Consider the following 20,532-nt stretch of genomic DNA (forward strand, 5'->3'; position numbering starts at 1 on the left):
CACAGACTAGGCGTTCCCTAACAGAAATATGCAAATACATGCTAGAATGCACCAATAGGATTGCGCTAGCTGGTGCTTGGCTCGGCCCACCTTCTTGCTTGTTCTGCCCACTACGCTTCATTTGCTCCCATTGGAAACGACACCGGTGGTGTATCTTGGGTTAGAAGTCAAAATAATGAAAAACGATCTACCAAATCAATACATTTAAACATGCTAATTACTTCTCCTTGTCAGTATCATTCACCTGATGATAAGACAAGACATTACTTTTTTTTTTTTGCTAACGTATGATAGGGGTCCCTGGGTCGCTGGTTTGCCTGGGAGGGGGTCCCTGGGCAAGACAATGTTGAAGACCCCCGGCCTAAGCCTAAGCCTATCTATACATGTTGTCCCACAAGTTAGACAATTGTTTCTGAAATACATATAGGTCTTCCGACAAATCCAGGCTTATTAAAAACCATAACAGTAATCATGTTAGCGACACGAACAACATGCAACAACAAAACATATGTTTACGTAATGCGTGCATCTGGACGATGACATCATGTGTTGTTTATAACAGAGTGTGTGTGTGTGCACGTGTATTTGTGTGTGATTAATCTTTCACACAAAGGCTCTCACTGCCTGTCACTGACATGCAAACAGGCACTTTCACAGCCACCTTTGTTATGTCACTGTACTGATACAAACCCTAGCCTGTTACATGCACAAAGTTATGACTCATCCTAATCCACAACCTACTGCATGATGAGCCTGGAGCTTACTGTGTGGAGCACCACTCACTGGGTACCAATAGGACTGAACAATGATGACATCCAGGCTTTCCAAATACACAATCGATTTGAAGGCAGTTAGTGTTGCCATAACTGAGTGACATAACTGATTCGTAGATGACGGCTACAATATAACATCATTGAACATTTCTGTCTGTATATTGTGTTATGTTATGATAAACCTAACAAACAAATACCACCTTATTCCTCTTTTATTTCTTCCACATCTGCGCCAAACATATTTGGTGTTTCATAACGATGATAAAATGTGTTTATTTTGACTAAATGGACCAACAGATGTCTCTAACATCCAAGCTTGCATAGTCTATCCAAAGACCTCCCCCTGGCTCTATTAAAGCTGCAATATGTAACTTTTTAGGTGAACCAACCAAATTAACATAGAAATGTGAGTTATAAATCTGTCGTTCTCATTGAAAGCAAGTCTAAGAAGCATTGAAAAGCAATACTAAGGAAGTCTCGAGGTTTTGCTCGCCTGAGGTAGAGTATCTTATGATAAGCTGTAGACCACACTATTTACCAAGAGAGTTTTCATCTCTATTTTTCATAGCTGTCTATTTACCACCACAAACCAATGCTGGCATTAAGATTGCACTGAATGAGTTGTACAAGGCCATTAATCAACAGGAAAACGCTCATCCAGATGCAGCGCTCCTAGTGGCCGGGGACTTTAATGCAGGGAAACTTAAATCCGTTCTACCTAATTTCTACCAGCATGTTAAATGTGCAACCAGAGGGAAAAAAACTCTAGACCACCTTTACTCCACACACAGAGACGCATACAAAGCTCTCCCTCGTCCTCCATTTGGCAAATCTGACCATAACTCTATCCTCCTGATTCCTGCTTATAAGCAAAAACTAAAGCAGGAAGCACCAGTGACTCGGTTAATAAAAAAGTGGTCAGATGACGCAGATGCTAAGCTACAGGACTGTTTTGCTAGCACAGACTGGAACATGTTCCGGGATTCTTCAGACAGCATTGAGGAGTACACCACATCAGTCACTGGCTTCATCAATAAGTGCATCGATGATGTCGTCCCCACAGTGACCGTACGTACATACCCCAACCAGAAGCCATGGATTACAGGAAACATCCGCACTGAGCTAAAGGGTAGAGCTGCCGCTTTCAAGGAACGGGACTCTAACCCGGACGCTTATAAGAAATCCCGCTATGACCTCCGACGAACCATCAAACAGGCAAAGAGTCAATACAGGTCTAAGATTGAATCATACTACACTGGCTCTGACGCTCGTCGGATGTGGCAGGGCTTGAAAACTATTACAGACTACAAAGGGAAGCACAGCCGCGAGCTGCCCAGTGACACAAGCCTACCAGACGAGCTAAACCACTTCTATGCTCGCTTCGAGGCAAGCAACACTGAAGCATGCATGAGAGCACCAGCTGTTCCGGATGACTATGTGATCACGCTCTCCGTAGCCGATGTGAGTAAGACTTTTAAGCAGGTCAACATTCACAAGGCCGCAGGGCCAGACGGATTACCAGGACGTGTACTCCGAGCATGTGCTGACCAACTGGCAAGTGTCTTCACTGACATTTTCAACATGTCCCTGACTGAGTCTGTAATACCAACATGTTTCAAGCAGACCACCATAGTCCCCGTGCCCAAGGACTCTAAGATAACCTGCCTAAATGACTACCGACCCGTAGCACTGACGTCTGTAGCCATGAAGTGCTTTGAAAGGCTGGTCATGGCTCACATCAACAGCATTATCCCAGAAACCCTAGACCCACTCCAATTTGCATACCGCCCCAACAGATCCACAGATGATGCAATCTCTATCGCACTCCACACTGCCCTTTCCCACCTGGACAAGAGGAACACCTACGTGAGAATGATATTCATTGACTACAGCTCAGCATTCAACACCATAGTGCCCTCTAAGCTCATCACTAAGCTAAGGATCCTGGGACTAAACACCTCCCTCTGCAACTGGATCCTGGACTTCCTGACGGGCCGCCCCCAGGTGGTAAGGGTAGGTAACAACACATCTGCCACACTGAACCTCAACACGGGGGCCCCTCAGGGGTGCGTGCTCAGTCCCCTCCTGTACTCTCTGTTCACCCATGACTGCATGGCCAGGCACGACTCCAACACCATCATTAAGTTTGCCGACGACACAACAGTGGTAGGCCTGATCACCGACAACGATGAGACAGCCTATAGGGAGGAGGTCAGAGATCTGGCCGTGTGGTGCCAGGACAACAACCTCTCCCTCAACGTGACCAAGACAAAGGAGATGATTGTGGACTACAGGAAAAAAAAGAGGACTGAGCACGCCCCCATTCTCATCGACGGGGCTGTAGTGGAACAGGTTGAGAGCTTCAAGTTCCTTGGTGTCCACATCACCAACAAACTATCATGGTCCAAACACACCAAGACAGTCGTGAAGAGGGCACGACAAAGCCTATTCCCCCTCAGGAGACTAAAAAGATTTGGCATGGGTCCTCAGATCCTCAAAAAATTATACAGCTGCACCATCGAGAGCATCCTGACTGGTTGCATCACCGCCTGGTATGGCAACTGCTTGGCCTCCGACCGCAAGGCACTACAGAGGGTAGTGCGTACGGCCCAGTACATCACTGGGGCAAAGCTTCCTGCCATCCAGGACCTCTATACCAGGCGGTGTCAGAGGAAGGCCCTCAAAATTGTCAAAGACTCCAGCCACCCTAGTCATAGACTGTTCTCTCTGCTACCGCACGGCAAGCGGTACCGGAGTGCCAAGTCTAGGTCCAAAAGACTTCTCAACAGCTTCTACCCCCAAGCCATAAGACTCCCGAACAGCTAATCATGGCTACCCGGACTATTTGCACTGCCCCCCCACCCCATCCTTTTTACGCTGCTGCTACTCTGTTAAGTATTTATGCATAGTCACTTTAACTCTACCCACATGTACATATTACCTCAACTACCTCAACTAGCCGGTGCCCCCGCACATTGACTCTGCAACGGTACCCCCCTGTATATATAGCCTCCCTACTGTCACTTTATTTTACTTCTGCTCTTTTTTTTCTCAACACTTTTTTTGTTGTTGTTTTATTCTTACTTTTTTTGTTTAAAATAAATGCACTGTTGGTTAAGGGCTGTAAGTAAGCATTTCACTGTAATGTCTGCACCTGTTGTATTCGGCGCATGTGACCAATACAATTTGATTTGATTTGATTTGATCTGTTCTATGTGTGCTATTTCTATGCTTTTGTTTTTGTGTTATTTTTCTTTCGGTTTTGTACACCAACTTCAAACAGCTGAAAATACAGTGCTGTGAAAAAGTCTTTGCCCCCTTTCAAATTGTTTCTACTTTTGCATATTTGTTATACTGAATGTTATCAAATCTTCAACCAAAACCTAATATTAGATAAACGGAACCTGATTTACAAATAACAAGAAAATATATTTCACAGCGGTTTAGATGGTACAATGATTCTCTACACATTGCTTGTTTTGTCACAAACTGAAATTAGGCGAACTATTACAATTTTAGCAACCAGGAAATGGTGGAGCGACAGCCGAAGAACCCTTTTTCTAAGAGTGTATGGTAGTGCATTCTACCTTAGTGGTGTGCATTGACTGTAAGAGTGTCTTCTACTAAAGGACCAAACGTAAATGTTAAGCATGGATAGTTGGTTAGGACAGTGGTTTTCAAACCTCTCCTCGGGGACCCCTGGACGTTTCACAATTTTGTTGTAGCCCTGAACTACATCACCTGATACACCTATCCAAGGGTTTGATTGTTGACAAGTTGAATCAGGTGTGCTAGCTGTGGAATAGTTCTAATACATGGAATGGCTGGGGTTCCCCGAGGAGAGGTTTGGGAAACACTGGGTTAGGAAACTCCCAGTCCCTATTCCCCAGTCTCTTACCCAGTTTGACGTCTCCGTTCAGGGATAGCAGGATGTTCCCAGCCTTCAGGTCTCTGTGGATCACCTTGTTGTCATGGAGGTAGAGGAGGGCCTGGAGGGTCTGCTTACACACCACCCGGATCTGGGGCTCCGTCAGGGGCCTCTCTAGCTCTGAGGGGCCGGGGCCACAGAAACACATACTTAGCATTCCTTCTCACACACTGGGTTTCACTCACACTGGGTTTCACTCATGCGGTCACACACAGGGTACACACACACAGGGTAAACACACGCACACACACTCCCTCAGTCCTTTCACACAGTAATAGGACTAACAGTAGTAAAAGGACTGAGCTGGCTTACGGCTGTATCAATGAAGAATGTTAATGCTGATACCTTATCAATGTAGTATGTAGTTTGTCTACATCTTGTTGGTGCTGATCACTGGTAGTTCAATATCAGTTAACTGTTGCTATACTGTTATATCTCTCACATTTCAGTCACATAATACATTGAAATACATTTACCATTGTTACAAATGATTTATCACTCATCTGCTTATCGTAGGATGTAGGAAGGCTGACTCACCCAGCATGACGGCATCCACCGCTCCACCTGCACAGAACTCTATCAGGATCTACAAAAAAAGAGAAGAATGGTTACATTAGATCCATTACAGTGGATTAAAGAAAACTCACAGCATTCATCTAATGTGGTAAAAATACCATAACAGGTAAACATACCATACATTTACAACAAACAATAGTACTTTTGAGTGTTTACAGCTATACAAAGTAAGCCCCATTTCCATCGTACTATAGGCCAACATGTAACTGTGTCATGTGGTCGTTGTCAATGGAGTCCTGTCTGGATCCAGTAGCCTTACAATCCAATGCAGAGAGGGTCTTAAAGGGTATCAAGTTCAATGACAACAAGACACAACACACTTAACTCTACCTATCCAATCCATCAATCAGGCCTAAGTCGTTACACTATGGACCAGCAACCTTCCACCCTCCATACTTAAAAGCCCCCCCCCCGTCCCCTGCTTCATACCCAAACAAAACTTTAAAAGTCTCCTTCTTTTAAAGACCAAACTCCCCGGCCTGTGGCCGTATTCTCAAAGTGTCTCAGAGTAGGAGTTCTAATCTAGGATCAGTTTTCCCTTTTAGATCATAATGAATTTGATTATATAGACATTAGAGAGGACCTGATCCTAGATGAGAACTCATACTGAGACATTTTGTGAATACAGGCCCTGCTGTGTATAACAATTTCAGAGTGAGTTTAACAGTGAACCTCCTCCTGCCCAGGTTCAGTGAATGAAACCTGCTGAGCCCTAAATGGTTTTAAGGAGCTCTCAATATGGCCGCCTTGCGCCGCTGAGGTAAGAGGATTGGCCGGAGAGGAGCCATTCTGTTGCTTTGCTCTGCTCTGAAGGCTTTCTCATGGTATACACATGTAGCCTAGCCTAGCGTAGCTAGCTAGAACGTAGCCCTTTCCCCAAATAGGATTAGGAGTTTCCATACACGCCTCAGGAGGGAGGGAGCTAGCTTTAGCTGCAGCAGCTGTAAGGCTAGGTATTTGGAGGAGAGAGACACCTAGCCATTCAGTGCAGGGAGGTAGTATCGTTAGACTAGCATAGTCCTGATATGTCAATAGACTTTGGACTGTATCAGGGCTATAGCCTAACCTAGCCTAGCATGCTGCTAACATTAGGGATACAACAGAGAAACAATTAGGCTAACAAAAACAAAATAACAAGCTCAAGTTATCCACGGCCCTACTGTGCTAAATACAGTAAATATTGAGTTAGTTAGGACTGAGTAGAATAGAGAAATGCTACTGACATTGAAACAATGGAAGACATATTTGGTGCCAAGAAGAGGAAGACAAAACACACTTCCTCAATGTAACACAGTCATTGAGAAATTATTGGTACTCTCTATTCTCCTTTTGGCGAGTATTTAGAGGGCAGTTCACCTGTTCACCTTTTGAGCCAAACATAATTATGGCAACAATGACCCGTGTGACCTTTCTAAAAAGAACCAATTCTTAGTTTGGCCTTATTACAACCACATCAAACATCAAATGCAATAAAAACCTTTCAAGACCATTTTACCCTCCCCAACAAAACTCTTCTAAAATAAGACAGTATGCTCCGCCTAGCCTAAGCCTTGAAACAGTCTTGTCATTCATACAGGCCCTTGTAGTGTTGTTTCATTGGTAGGCGAGCTGTTATTTCAGTCCAGCTGCATGTACAATAGTGTACAATAGGCCAAACAGTGGGTCTTTACAGTGGCAGGCGGGTAGAGAGGAACTACAGGGCTGTCGCCATGACTTCCTCTCCCAGCACACACAGCCCTCTGAGGAGCCATTCATGTGGTGTAGAGAGAGAGGGAGGACACAACTCTGAAATAGGATCTTAGCCACACAGCTGCTAACCAACAGTTAAAAGGACAGGTAAATTGTGATTTGGGAGACAAAGATATGCAACATATGGAAATATAGGCCTATGATCTGACCCATGATTAGGCCTAACCAACAGTCTTAAGGTCAAGTACATTGTGGTTAGGATAGGAAACATGCTGTGTATGCACCATATTAGAATGGCTGAGGCTGCGGATCCGTAGGTAACAGTTCCGTCCCTTTTCCCCAGAGCTGAAGATCTGAATCATGTTCTGCGCATGTTTCTTTACCTTTACTTTTACGCAAATAATGTTTTGGTCACCCTCCATTCACGTTTCTCACAGTCAATCGCTAATGATCATTCTTCAAGTTTTACTGGTGAAACGTCCATGAAGCAACTGCATCCAACCATTTGATCTCAATCAGTTTCATGGGGATATGCCTTTAGATCTTCTTGAGTTATATAGTGTTGTTTCGAGGTAGCCTACAGTGTTGTTTTGAATTATGTACAGTGAGCGCATGTTAGACCAGATGGTGGTCACAAACTGTAGCATAGCCTACATGTGTTTAGTTTCAATCAAAGCACATGTTTTGCCTAGTGGCGCGTTCTGTTATGTAGAATACTATCATTATGTGATCTTGCAGACATTGATTCAGCTTTGAAGTAACATTATTAAACGAGCACCGTTCGCCAGAGTAGCCTGTTCTCTACGAGTAGAGCAGAGACTGTGCGTAAAGTAGAGAATCCTGTTAATGTGCAGAAGCTTCGGGACGTTTAGCTGCCGGGAAGAGGGGTCCAGAAAAGTGGGATCCGCAGCCACTCTGCATTATATATAGGGCTAGCTCTAGTCTATCCAATAACTTGCAAAGTGGGTACGTGCATGATAAAAGAGTTAGGTGTCCACAATGTGAGACTGAAGTTAAGTGAAATTGAGGAAACATACAATTGCTACTGTCATTAATCTAACCCTTAATCCTTAAAAAACATAATGTGGTTACCACATTGTTATTAGAGCCATATCAGATGAGGAATACAAAATAAAGCATTCTCCAGAGACTTAACTTCTACACAACCTTTTAGAACCTCTAGTCTTTCATCTACAGTAAGAGCTCCTGTGCTAATCTATCGCTCTCTCTATTTACACACCAGCTACCATGTAAGCCTAGATAATAATCAATACACAACCTCCATTGGGCTAGAAGCCATTGTTCGGCAGACAACGGAGAGGAAAGGGCCGAGCACTCAACAGAGCTGCAGTGTAACCAAATACTGCAGGTCATCATCACAGCTTTTGATGAGTCGGATTACTAATATATGTCTATGTGGATATTTCTATGTCAGCAAGGAAGGAGACACAGGGCGCCACCATGTCATACCATTAATTATTTCCCAGCTTGAAAAAAGTGGGGGAGCTTTTGTCTCGTGTTCTCCTTTGGAGCTCTTGGGAGGCTAGGGTATGTAACCTATCAGGTAACACCTTAGAAGCACTGACTTTTTAGATTTGATATAATGTATTATTTGTTGAATAAAAAGTAGTTTTTTGGGGGATTGACTCTAGTTATTTTGGGAGGTGACAGAAAGAAACATCACTCAGTGATATTGTGAAGACGAAAAAGGCTACATAATAATATACTGTAATACAAAAATGAATTTCCATATTCAAATAGGGTGATAACCTATAATAAATGCTGCTAGTATCTGTGCTAGTTTGAACTTTGACCAAGGAAGACGATAAGCGAGGTAGTGTGAGAGGAGGATAAACATTCCATTGTACTGATAGCCATGACACAGGTCAGTCCTCACAACTCGTATTAGCCTAGTTAAGATGCCCCAACAAAGGAAGACACTGCAGCACACTGCTGATCTTAGCTGATGCTCCATAAACCATTTAATCTCACAACCAATGTTTCGGTCAATAGACCTTCAGAGTTTGTGCTATTACTATTATCAATAAACTATTACGGCAGTACTGCTAACAAAGCACAGCCTCCACTGAGAACCCCAAACCCTACTCACCCATAGCTTGCTGTCGTAGTAGAAGGCGTCCAGCAGCTTCACTATGTTGTGATGGTCGCAGGAGGCCAGGATATCGATCTCTACCATATAGTCCTCCAGCTCCTCCTCCGTCTTGGTATCGATCACTTTAGCTGCAGCCAGAATGCCTGTCAGCTTGTTCTGGGCCTAGGAGACAAACAGGAAGAAGTGAGAGGGTTATTATGCTAGCTTCTGACAATGGAATAGACCGAGTTCTGTTGACATTCGCAGAAGACATACAACGTTGAGTGAGAGTGTTATTTTGGGGGCTTCATAACAATGGAAATGATAGAATAGAATGGGTTCTGTTGTTGCTCTCATAATAGGAGTCAAGAGAGAGTTGATATCAGATTTCACATGATGTTCACAAAAAGCTAAAAGCAGCCAACTGACACTTTTTTCAAATGTATTTGTCACATCATTGATGAAAACCATCACAGCATAAGTCCCAATTCCATTTGAAGTGGAACTGTCTGCTGTTTGTTTTGGTTGTGTCTCATAGCAGGATGTGCTGGATGCGGCCCGCGGTGATATGGGATATGGCACTTCCTCTTAACCTGAGTGTGTTCCTCAGGTCACGTCTGCCATTTAAATGCTTTAAAAGCATTATCCTGCATTATCACAATACACATGATCACATTCACAGGATGGATCCATATTCAGCATGCACACACGCACACACGCACACACACACACACACACACAAACTTCTCTTTCACTATGAATCGATTGGGAGTTTAGAGGCCGGTTCCAATAGGATGACTCATCATGAGATTGCAGCATATTATAGTTGGTTTCGTAGAGATGACTCTCAGCCCAGGATGTTTGAATTTTACTTTGAAATGTACTTCCCATAGATGTGCTTCGATTGGCCTGTTGTATCCCTAGTAATGCCAGAAAGGTCAATCATTTACAATTCTTAGGAGTAGTATTATAGTACATGTTGTTGTGCTTTGCTGCTGGAGCAGCCCATGGTTTGGTTGTAGTAGTAGGCAACTTCACATGGCATATGTTACTAAACTGACTAAGGCATATTTTTTTCTCTACAACAAGTAATAGTTAGATTTAGAAACCATAACTGACCACACACAGTCCTATTATTAGATCAGAAATAAATTGAAAACGGAGCACATTCATGGTAGGGATCCAGATAGCTATTATTATACTATTATATCATACCCAAAAATAGGCTTGTGGCTACAGAAAAAACAAACAAGCTAATTGGAATAGTTTTGACAAAACACCCTGCTACCGGTTTTGGCCTTCCACTCATGGGTGATCAAATTCAATGTCACTCATGTAAATTATGCTTTTTGCTCTGCCCATGCATTGAGCTCGGTGAAAACAATGCCACAATTTATAGGGACTCATCTAACATGGTTTAGGGCTGCTGTGAATGGCCTAACAATCAGAGTTAGGGAAGAAATAGCTGTGTGTGTGTGCATGTGTGTGGACTGGAGGCAGTGTAGTTGACAATGTTGACCAAAATGAAAAGAATGGCAGTCATTAATCCAATGTTGGGTTTAGTCCTAAACATAGTGTAAGGGGTAACACATCCTGTTATAGCCTAAGAGAGGAATTCCAAGGAACAGGATGTAGGCTATTTTACTCCAATTGGTTACAGCAGAGAGTGGACTGAGATGAACACACACATGACATGATTGATGATTCTTGAAACATGGTACCAAACTGTAATTGTAACGTGTCATCATCATTGCTACAATGAATCAGAAGAGATCTACAATGACCCAAAAGGACCCTTCATACCTTGTAGACTTTTCCAAAGGCTCCATCCCCCAGTTCTCCAATGATCTCCCATATCTCCTCTGGGTTCTCATCTCTGTGGACATGCTCATACTGTTTCTTCTTCTTCTCAGCACCCAATTTAAAGATTTTACGGAAATTGAAAAAGGATGCCATTTTCAAGCCTGCCTTCTTCAGATAGATAGTTGACAAAGGAATGAATATCCAGCAATACGAAGATCATCAGTGCATTCTACTGCATAGGACTTGAATTGTTGTGTTTACTTAGGTCCCTTGGTGTGTTCTTGTGAGTCAAGCAGACCCTGAGGTGGCATATTCAATATGTTACAGTATTATAACAATTCAGAATTCTTTCAAATACTGTTAAACTCAAATCATTGTTGATCAACCCGTTATTATGGCAACGATATCACCGTTATCCCATCACAAAATGAAGTTCAGTCCACATCATGGGCTATTGTTGATTCTTACAACAACAATATTCACATTGATGTCTCCTGGCATTGTATTTCCGTCCAAAGAATAGACTTCCACAGTGCAAAGTAAGCACGGGAAGCTGCTGTTGTTCCTTAACTCAGAGCAACCAACACTGGCCTGACAACGCATGCGGCAGGGCTCTTTCCTCAACCAAAGAGCAGATAGAGAAGGTAAAGAAACAACCCTTCCAAATAATTATATTCCATGAACTTGAATATTTGATCGCCCAAAGTCTCTTGAATGTATATATAGCGAATAAAAACACCGTCGGTATGGTAAAACAATCTTTTTTCCCTTGGCGAGGCACGGGGTCCAGTAATCTAGCGGATTTGGTGTCAAATGCGCGTTCATGAGCGCGCAACTGTAGTCCTTTCGCTTCTTCACGCTTGATTGACGGTGGAGGAAAGAGCATCTAGAGCGCGTTGCTTCCATCGTCAGCACTGGAGGCCAGCATGATTAGTGTTATAAATTATTCATTATTTCAAGAAAACTTTTAAAGAGTATGACATTTTGTGGAAGCCTATTCAATGCATTTCTAGCCTAGGCCTATTGTTCAGCCCTGCAACATTTTGTAAATCATAAGTTAAATTAAACGAGAAAGAAAAGCCATATAGCCTCATTAAAAATGATTGCACATTTCCCCTAATATTGAAATAGTTAAATTCTGTTAATTGCATCAATATGAGAGAGAGTCCAGTCTCAGATACAGTGATGGGTTTCTTTCTTCTCTCGTTCTATTGCTTAAAACGACATGTCCCAGATACCCATGCGAGACGTGCACTCGCACGTACAGGAGCAAACTTTTCAACATTGTTGTCTTTACCACATGTACATCTATTAATAATCGTCATTCACGGTTAAAATATGTTTACATAAATACATGGTTTATTTAATCTGTTCTATTTTCATTTCTTTATATATACATTTACGTGTGGAAAATTCACGTGACCGGAAACTTGGACTTTTGCGGAAGCTGTGCAAATATTTGCTCAAATCTCAAAGCATTTCCCGGGAAAATGATGCGAAACAAACTAACCAAGCGAGGGAGAGATAAGTAAGCTGTCGTAAGTAGGTTAGCTTGCCACTTTTGGTTGTCTTTCGTCGCGTGTGGTGAGTGGCCGATGATGGTATGCAGCCTGAAGCGAAGGATCCAGAGGAGGATAGTGTATGGGAGGAACCACCTTCAATGCTGTGGGGACTGGACCCAATGTTCAACGCTTTCACCAGGCTCTATGTCAAAGACATCCTACAGATGAGAGAGTCCTGTCAAGTGCCAGGTATTGTTAACTTCAGTTTTGACAACATTAATGCTACTGTCATGTGTATTAATCTTTACTAGCTAACACATTTTATTTCCCCTATCCTAGGGATATACTTCTACAACTCTCACCCGATATTCAAAGTGGATGTGCTTGGGACTGTGGTGTACAAGCGAGAGAGAGAAGACTTCTTCTGTTATGGAGGTAATGATGAAGCTCAATTTATTCATTTTAAATGTTCCTACATAGCCTCTTCATATCAAACTGTTATTCACATGCAAATATTGAGTACATGTAAATCTAATATGGGTGGGTGTTATAATTGCTTTACAGTTGATGATGGTACTGGTGTTATAAACAGCCTTTGCTGGAAAGATGAACAGTGGAGGGATCAATGTAAGTACAGGTATTCTCATTCTAACTGTGTGTGTCAGCCCTGTTCATATTCATTGTTGGCTGTATCATCTTTAGCAGGAGCAAGGTCTCTCGGTAGCTGCGCCCGTGGAGACTTCAACCCAGCCAATGAGCTGAAGAAACTACGGCAAGCCCAACACAGCAGCTCCCACCTGGAGATAGGAGAACTGCTCAGGGTGAGAGGGCCCGTCAAGACCTCCAGACAACAGAGAGAGATAATGGCCTCTACTTACTGTGAGTGGAGAGGTGACACGCATATGAATATGGTCACTCAGACGCAGGCATGCACAGTCATGCGCATATGGACACGCACACACACTTGTGCATTTCGCAACTATAAACAGTTTATTAAACCTGACATTTTTGTCCATACAATCTTTATTGGCCCCCCAATATGTTGGTTGTAGATAAAGTGTCAGACCCGGTGATGGCGGTCCAGATATCCTGGATGATGGAGGTTCCTCAGCTCTACAGACAGTGCTATGATAAACCATTCCAACTGGACGGCAGTGCACAGAACCCAAACATTAAAGGGTAGGCTGAATAATTGCTGGTCAGTAAGGAGCAGCATCATTTTGGCTATTATATATGATATTTAATTAAAACTTTGATTTAGAGACATTTTTGTGAATATCTTTATGGCTTATTTGGCGTTCCTGCAGTGGTTCTGCTTCCTACCTGCTTGGCAGAGCCACTCGTATCCTGAAGGACTTCCTGAAAGAGAAAGATGTCACCAGGTTCAGACCCTATGATGTCCAGGACCTTCTACAGCCTCTGGTCTCCAGACAACCTCAGACGATAGCAGCAGAACAAGTACACATATATGCATATAGCCTTGATCATTTGTGAAACATCTATGTAGGCCTTATAAAGAGTTTATGAAGGCGTCATTAAGCTTTTAAGTTGTTGTTCATTTCAAGTGGGACCGTCTTTTTTGAAATCTGACTTGATGCTAGGAGCCTGAGGCTGGTCCATCATCAGGTCCATCAACATCCTTCAAACAGCTCAGGGAGCTCCTCCAGAAGAGCCTTCAGATCCTGGAGGACGAAGGCTTGGTGTTCCGCAAGGTCAAATCTCAGGATGAAGTCTACCATGTAAGCAGCAGCAGCACATGAAGATAGATATCACAGAGGAACTAATTGCTTTGTGAAGCTCATCAAACAAATTAACGCTAACGCTCATGGGATGTGGGACACAAGCAAAGTGCTCAGCATACCAGAATTAAAGATTTTGAGACTGATCTTTCATTGTATTGTGGTGACTGAAGGAATAACACAAGTTTTACTATGTTTCTCCCCTTTAGGTAACGGAACAGGACAAAGATCTTCTCATGGCCATCAGAGACATTCTTAGGGAAGATTGCAGACGAGAGAAATGTAAGGGCATTTCCCCTCTTCTTACTTCTGTAGAGTACTTTACAATATACTGCTCCACCAGTGCTATACCAGTGTATTATAATATGTATTGATGGTCTTTCTCTCACGTTGCCAGATGCGGAAAAGGGATGCCACATCCTGCATGTCCTGTCCAGTGTGAGACAGAGGTACAGTCGCAATGTGAGCAAGGCAGCCTTGGAGCTGGTCCTCAAAGCTCTGGAGTGTAATAGTGACATTATCAGCACCAGCGACAGTCATTACACTATCCTCTGATGCTGACTTAGACATTCTGGGACATTCCACAAACTGTCTGAAATGGAGTGAAACGGGGAGGTACTATCCGAACTTGCCCAATAAGAAATGCATGTTTTCGTTTTCCGTTGCAAAAAGATATATACTGTGTGCCCTAATAAATATGACCCTGGCTTAATTAATATTTACTACATTTGATTATTAATAAACATGGCCATCTTCAAGATATCAGTTGCTATCAATCATGCTAGAGCTATGTACATATGTATGAATGTATATTTAAAGAGTACAGGACAAGCTGTTTTGTACAATATATATATAAATAAATGTGCTAAAGTTGTGTAAATGATGTGGATAATACCTGAATTTAGAATTCAATTTGGAGCATATGTTCATTCTGCACACGGGGGCAGTATTTCGTCGTTTATATGCTCCCGCGTCGCTGATTGGTCCACTTTGAAACATCTGTATCCATACGTCCAAGCTATTGATGAGAGCAGCCTATAGCGGCTTATGACTCAGTTGCCACCGCTGTCAAAGAAACTGCGAGCCATGAGAAGCAATATGGAATAGTTTATGCTATTTAGGCCTAAGGAACAAATAGGTTGTTATAGCTATTCGTAGCCTTTTTAATGGTTATTTTAACATAAATGCTTTGGATAATGGAGATAATTTAATTGTAATGCTGAAACCAATCACATTAATAAAAATTATCCTTACATGGTCCAAGCGCAGTGTGATGTCCAACATTTGTTTGTAATTAACTACATTGTAGCCACTCTTCGGAGCACTTTAAGGAAACATTACAGCTGCGTAAATATTATTACAATGATTACACATCTTTTCCTAAATCAAATCTAAATGTTTACAAACATATAGACAATGCCAAAATACACAAAACTACATGCAAGTATTCCATAAACTATGAGTTGGAATGGGACTTCAACCTTCTACAACACAGTTTACCCCAAGTGCTTCATCCAACTGGAGGAGGCACGACAAGCAAGCCCATCCCACTCGATCGATCCCCCCCACCCCAAATTGCTCTGCGCCTTGCTTGCTTCCGGAGGCATTTGGCGGTGAATTCGGTGTCTTTTTTTTGCCTACCCCAACCCTATATAGCCTTCAGGTATGCACCCCTCGCCGAAGGTATTGTGGTCCACACAAAGGAACTCGCTCCACTTTCCTATTTGAGGTGACCTCCTTCTCAGCATGCGACCGCTGGCCAGCCTGCCTTGTTGTCCAACGTGAAGATCTCGCCTTTTGGATTTCTGGCAGAATGTTTTAGGGATATAAAGATAGATTCTGAATTGATAGGGACTATGATATATTCAGCATTTGGGTATATTACGCATGTTCAAGGCAAGACATTTGATTTCTTGCGCCGGAACATTAGCTATAATCGACAACCCACTCAATGAATGTTCTTTTTATATTCTTCTCCAACGTTTTTTGAACTGCAGAGGCTATAGCCTGCTACAGGAACTGGAATATTGCATTTATTGTGTGTGTATGCTGTAGCCATTTCCAACGTCAAGATGCAGTTTCGGACAGTGTTGGATGTAAAAGTCGTGGACGTGGAGAAGCGGCGCAATCCATCCAAACATTACGTGAGTAGGATACCCCCCTCACCATTTATCTACCTACCAGGGTCCATTCAAAATCCGAACTACAGTGACTACGTAATCTATTCTGTATCTATTTATGAATATAATACACGAGGAAAGGTTTCACCACTTATAGCATATACCAGTCATCGCAGCTCATCACAGTTTTGATTCAACTAGCCTATGATTCACGAGTTATTGATTCAGTCTGCAATCAATATCTCCATTTATCAAATGGTCTAGGAGATGGGATATTCTGTGTATGGCACTGGCCTCTTAGAACATATCTATTCTTGTAATTCATTTGAATGTGTTATAGCCTAACCAATGAATATAAAGAAGGATTATAACTAGTGACAATACCCACAATATAAGTAATGACAGGTTACAACTGTGGCACCTCCTTTTCAATAACATGGGAACCGAACAGTAATGCATTATTCAACTGGAACTAATATAGCCTAGTTTGTATATCTGGGAGTTTCTTAGAATACCACATCTGTAGAGACTATGTCATGAGAATGATAACAACCTGTGTCATAAATGGTGGGTGACATACTACTTATGACATAAGTGGTCCTGTATGGCTCAGTTGATAGAGCATGGCGCTTGCACCGCCAGGGTTGTGGGTTTGATTCCCGGGGCCACCCAGTCTAAAAATGAATGCAGGCATGACTGTAAGTCGCTTTGGATAAAAGCGTCTGCTAAATGGCATATATTATATTATAAATCACAAGACCTGACATAGTTTATTGCCAATTCAAGCTAAAACGAATCTGATTAGACAGATTCACTGTTAGTACAGGACCTCTAGAATCATGCAAGTATTAGCCAAAGTGAATGATTGGATAGGCTACCCTTATATTTGTATCATATACTAATCTATTAGTTTAGTAGTCACCCTCTGTGTTGGACAATTGAACACAGAGCTACTGTAGTCTAGCTATGGGTCCCTCAAGGCAGCTTACTGTACTCTTGGGAAAGTGATATCTTTGAACTTTGCCTACAGCAGGCATATGAATCAATATCTCATTTCACTCCAGACTCGTGGGACTCTATACATAGCTAACAAACAAGTTATTATAAACACTCATTAAATACGATCATACTATATGTTGTCAACTCAAACATAATCATGCACTCAGGCAAATATATTATATTTTCAGAATTTCCCTGTAGTGTGCTTATAAATCAATATCTCTTTAGGATTTACACACATGCAGACTTTTGGGATGTCCAAGCTTACAGACAAGTTATTATACCTAACCTGCAAGGAACATCATGCACCAATAGCCATCAGATCCACATAGACCTACTCAACCATTAGGCATCCTACATGTATTGCAAGTTGTTAGCTGTTGCTGGTGCTTCCCAGGCCAGTGATGTGTTCAGTTGTGTTTTGGGGCTGTGCAGTCTCATGGGCCTGTCTCTGGCCTAGTTTCCGTAGCTACCGTGCCCCTGGGATCACCGCTAGCTAGTCACTGTGAGAAGAAACTGGAGGGAGTAATGCCCAGACCGTGTCAGAGAGCGAGGGAGAGGGAGAGGGAGAGGGAGAGAGAGAGAGATATTATCTCCCTCCACCAATCTCAACACTATGTTTGTGAAAACAGCTGGAAATGCTTATCCTATGAGAACAGAGTGAGAGAGAGAGGGGGGGAATGAGACACAAGTCATTGTCAGGGGTGAAGTGATCATTTGACCCGGGGGGGGGGGGACACATATCTGCTTAGACACAGAAAATCTTCCAATACCGCTTCTTTATTTTTCAGGTGAGACAAGTGTTAAAAGAGCTGGTAGCAATCCAAATAGTTTACTTTTAAAATGCAGCCACCGCTGCTCAATAAGCCCAACAACATTTGGAAACCCCTCGGATGTCCCTTTAGTCAGAACCAGCGGTGCTAGTTGTTGTTTAGCATCATAAAACAGGCCTTCAGGGTGTTGTTTCCTAATCAAATATTTATTGAGCCATCAAAAACAGAATGATGATCTGAGTGAAAAGGTCTCTGTTTTCGAATGGTTACTGCTCACTGTGAGAATCACATTTGAGGGTTTTTATTAGGAAGGGTTTTTGGCTTGGCCCATTGTTTTCCTCAGTTTGATGACGATAGGGTCCAGCAGGAAAGAGCGAGCTGTCTGTATGTGTGTGAGTCAGGGGGCTGTGCTGACGGCTGTCATCAGTGAAGTCATTGTACTCTGTTCACTTCACACAGGCTCACCCTGTCACTGAACAAGAGGCCTTGGAAGTGTGTGTGTGGTGGGGGAGTGTGTGTGTGTGTGTGTGTGTGCGTGCGTGCGTTACATTTGATTATGTGTGCCATTTTATCCATCCTCTCTTCCAGCTCAAAATGAAAACACATACAAGCTCAGATCTCAATCTTGTTTTATGCTAACAGTCCCGAAAGATAGAACCAAGCATGGAAAAAGGTCCTTTCATTACTCAGCCCGCTGGTCTTAAAATTCCCTCCAAGCCAACCTAAAACTCCAGGACCTGGTGTCCCTGGAGAGGTTCAAAGGACAAAGAGATGAACAGATAGTTATGACATGTAGTTGTTTCTAGTTGTCACTAGTTTGCATTGCCTTGTAAGGAAGCATGTGGTTTTAAATCACACACACAACACACATGCCTACATGCACACAGATACATCTAATGTTTGTTTGCTGTTGGATTTGTGCTGTTGCCAGTGTCTTCTGTCTGTGTTGTCTGTTTTGTCTTACATAGTCTTTAACCATTTTTTATCCCCCGTCTCCACATGAAGCTTTTTTTACTCTTGCCAGGCCGTCATTGTACGCTGAACAAACATATAAACGGAACATGTAAAGTGTTGGTCCCATGTTTCATGAGCTGAAATAAAAGATCCCAGAAATGTTCAATGAACAAAAAAGCTTATTTCTCTCAGATTTTGTGCACAAATGTGTTTACATCCCTGTTAGTGAGCATTTATGCTTTGCCAAGATAATTCATCCACCTGACAGGTGTGGCATATCAAGATGCTGATTAAACAGCATGGTCATTGATTACACAGGTGCACCTTTTGCTGGGGACAATGAAAGGCCTCTCTATAATGTGCAGTTTTGTCACACAACACAATGCCACAGATGTCTCAAGTTTTGAGGGAGCGTGCAATTGTCATGCTGACTGCAGGAATGTCCACCAGAGCTGTTGCCGGAGAATGTAATGTTCTGAAACAAAGCTGAAAATGTCCCAGTTCTTCCATAGCCTGCATCACCAGACATGTCAACCATTGAGCATGTTTGGGATGCTCTGGGTGGACGTGTACGACAGCGTGTTCCACATCCCGCCAATATCCAGCAACTTCGCACAGCCGTTGAAGAGGAGTGGGACAACATTCCACAGCCCACAATCAACAGCCTGATCAACTCTATGCGAAGGAGATGTGTCACGCTGCATGAGGCAAATGGTGTTCACACCAGATACTGACTGGCTTTCTGATCTATGCCCCTACTTTTTTTAAGGTATCTGTGACCAACAGATGCATACACTACATGACCAAAACATACACTACATGCTCGTCGAACATCTCGTTCCGAAATCATGGGCATTAATATGGAGTTGGTCCCCCCTTTGCTGCTATAACAGCCTCCACTCTTCTGGGAAGGCTTTCCACTAGATGTTGGAACATTGCTGCTGGGACTTGCTTCCATTCAGCCACAAGACCCTTAGTGAGATCGGGCACTGATGTTGGGCGAATAGGCCTGGATCGCAGTCTGCGTTCCAATTCATCCCAAAGGTGTTCGATGGGGTTGAGGTCAGGGCTCCGTGCAGGCCAGTCAAGTTCTTCCACACCAATCTCGACAAACCATTTCTGTATGGACCTCGCTTTGTGCACAGGGGCATTGTTATGCTGAAACAGGAAAGGGACTTCAACCAATTGTTGCCACAAAGTTGGAAGCACAGAATCATCTAGAATGTCATTGTATGCTGTAGCATTAAGATTTCCCTTCACTGGAACTAAGGGGCCTAGCCTGAACCATGAAAAACAGCCCCAGACCATTATTCCTCCTGCACCAAACTTCTCAGTTGGCACTATGCATTGGGGCAGGTAGCGTTCTCCTGGCATCCGACCAAACCCAGATTCATCCATTGGAATGCCAGATAGTAAAGCGTGATTCATCCCTCCAGAGAACGCGTTTCCACTGCTCCAGAGTCCAATGGCGGCGAGCTTGACACCACTCCAGCCGACGCTTGGCATTGCACATGGTGATCTTAGGCTTGTGTGCGGCTGCTTGGCCATGGAAACCCATTTCATGAAGCTCCTGACGAACAGTTA

General features: G+C 43.0%; 2 protein-coding genes across 3 annotated transcripts in view; one reads left to right on the plus strand and one right to left on the minus strand.

The window, feature by feature from the left end:
* Positions 1–11,608, minus strand: part of LOC311113665 (STE20-like serine/threonine-protein kinase) — a 32,236-nt gene extending 20,628 nt beyond the window's left edge. Inside the window, exons 1-4 of the mRNA XM_084156944.1 lie at positions 10,862–11,608; positions 9,077–9,241; positions 5,239–5,287; positions 4,672–4,821 (exon numbers count right to left, since the gene is read on the minus strand). Of these exons, the coding sequence (XP_084013070.1) occupies positions 4,672–4,821; positions 5,239–5,287; positions 9,077–9,241; positions 10,862–11,014 (517 nt within the window). The 5' untranslated portion in view covers positions 11,015–11,608. The remainder of the gene's footprint in view (positions 1–4,671; positions 4,822–5,238; positions 5,288–9,076; positions 9,242–10,861) is intronic.
* A 497-nt stretch (positions 11,609–12,105) lies between these two features.
* LOC311113491 (CST complex subunit STN1-like) lies at positions 12,106–14,814 on the plus strand. 2 transcript variants are annotated; one of them, XM_084156720.1, is made up of 9 exons: positions 12,106–12,612; positions 12,703–12,798; positions 12,928–12,990; positions 13,066–13,242; positions 13,416–13,542; positions 13,671–13,821; positions 13,965–14,102; positions 14,312–14,384; positions 14,500–14,814. In XM_084156720.1, exons 1-9 carry the CDS (start codon positions 12,465–12,467, stop codon positions 14,655–14,657), a joined length of 1,131 nt encoding a protein of 376 aa, XP_084012846.1. In that variant the 5' UTR covers positions 12,106–12,464; the 3' UTR covers positions 14,658–14,814. The 2 variants fall into 2 exon arrangements, with proteins under 2 accessions (XP_084012846.1, XP_084012845.1); XM_084156719.1 differs by having other exon boundaries at positions 12,121–12,612; positions 12,928–13,242.
* The last annotated feature ends 5,718 nt before the right edge of the window (positions 14,815–20,532 follow it).

The sequence above is a fragment of the Coregonus lavaretus genome, assembly GCF_964263955.1.
Source record: "Coregonus lavaretus genome assembly, chromosome: 40".
NCBI lineage: Eukaryota > Metazoa > Chordata > Actinopteri > Salmoniformes > Salmonidae > Coregonus > Coregonus lavaretus.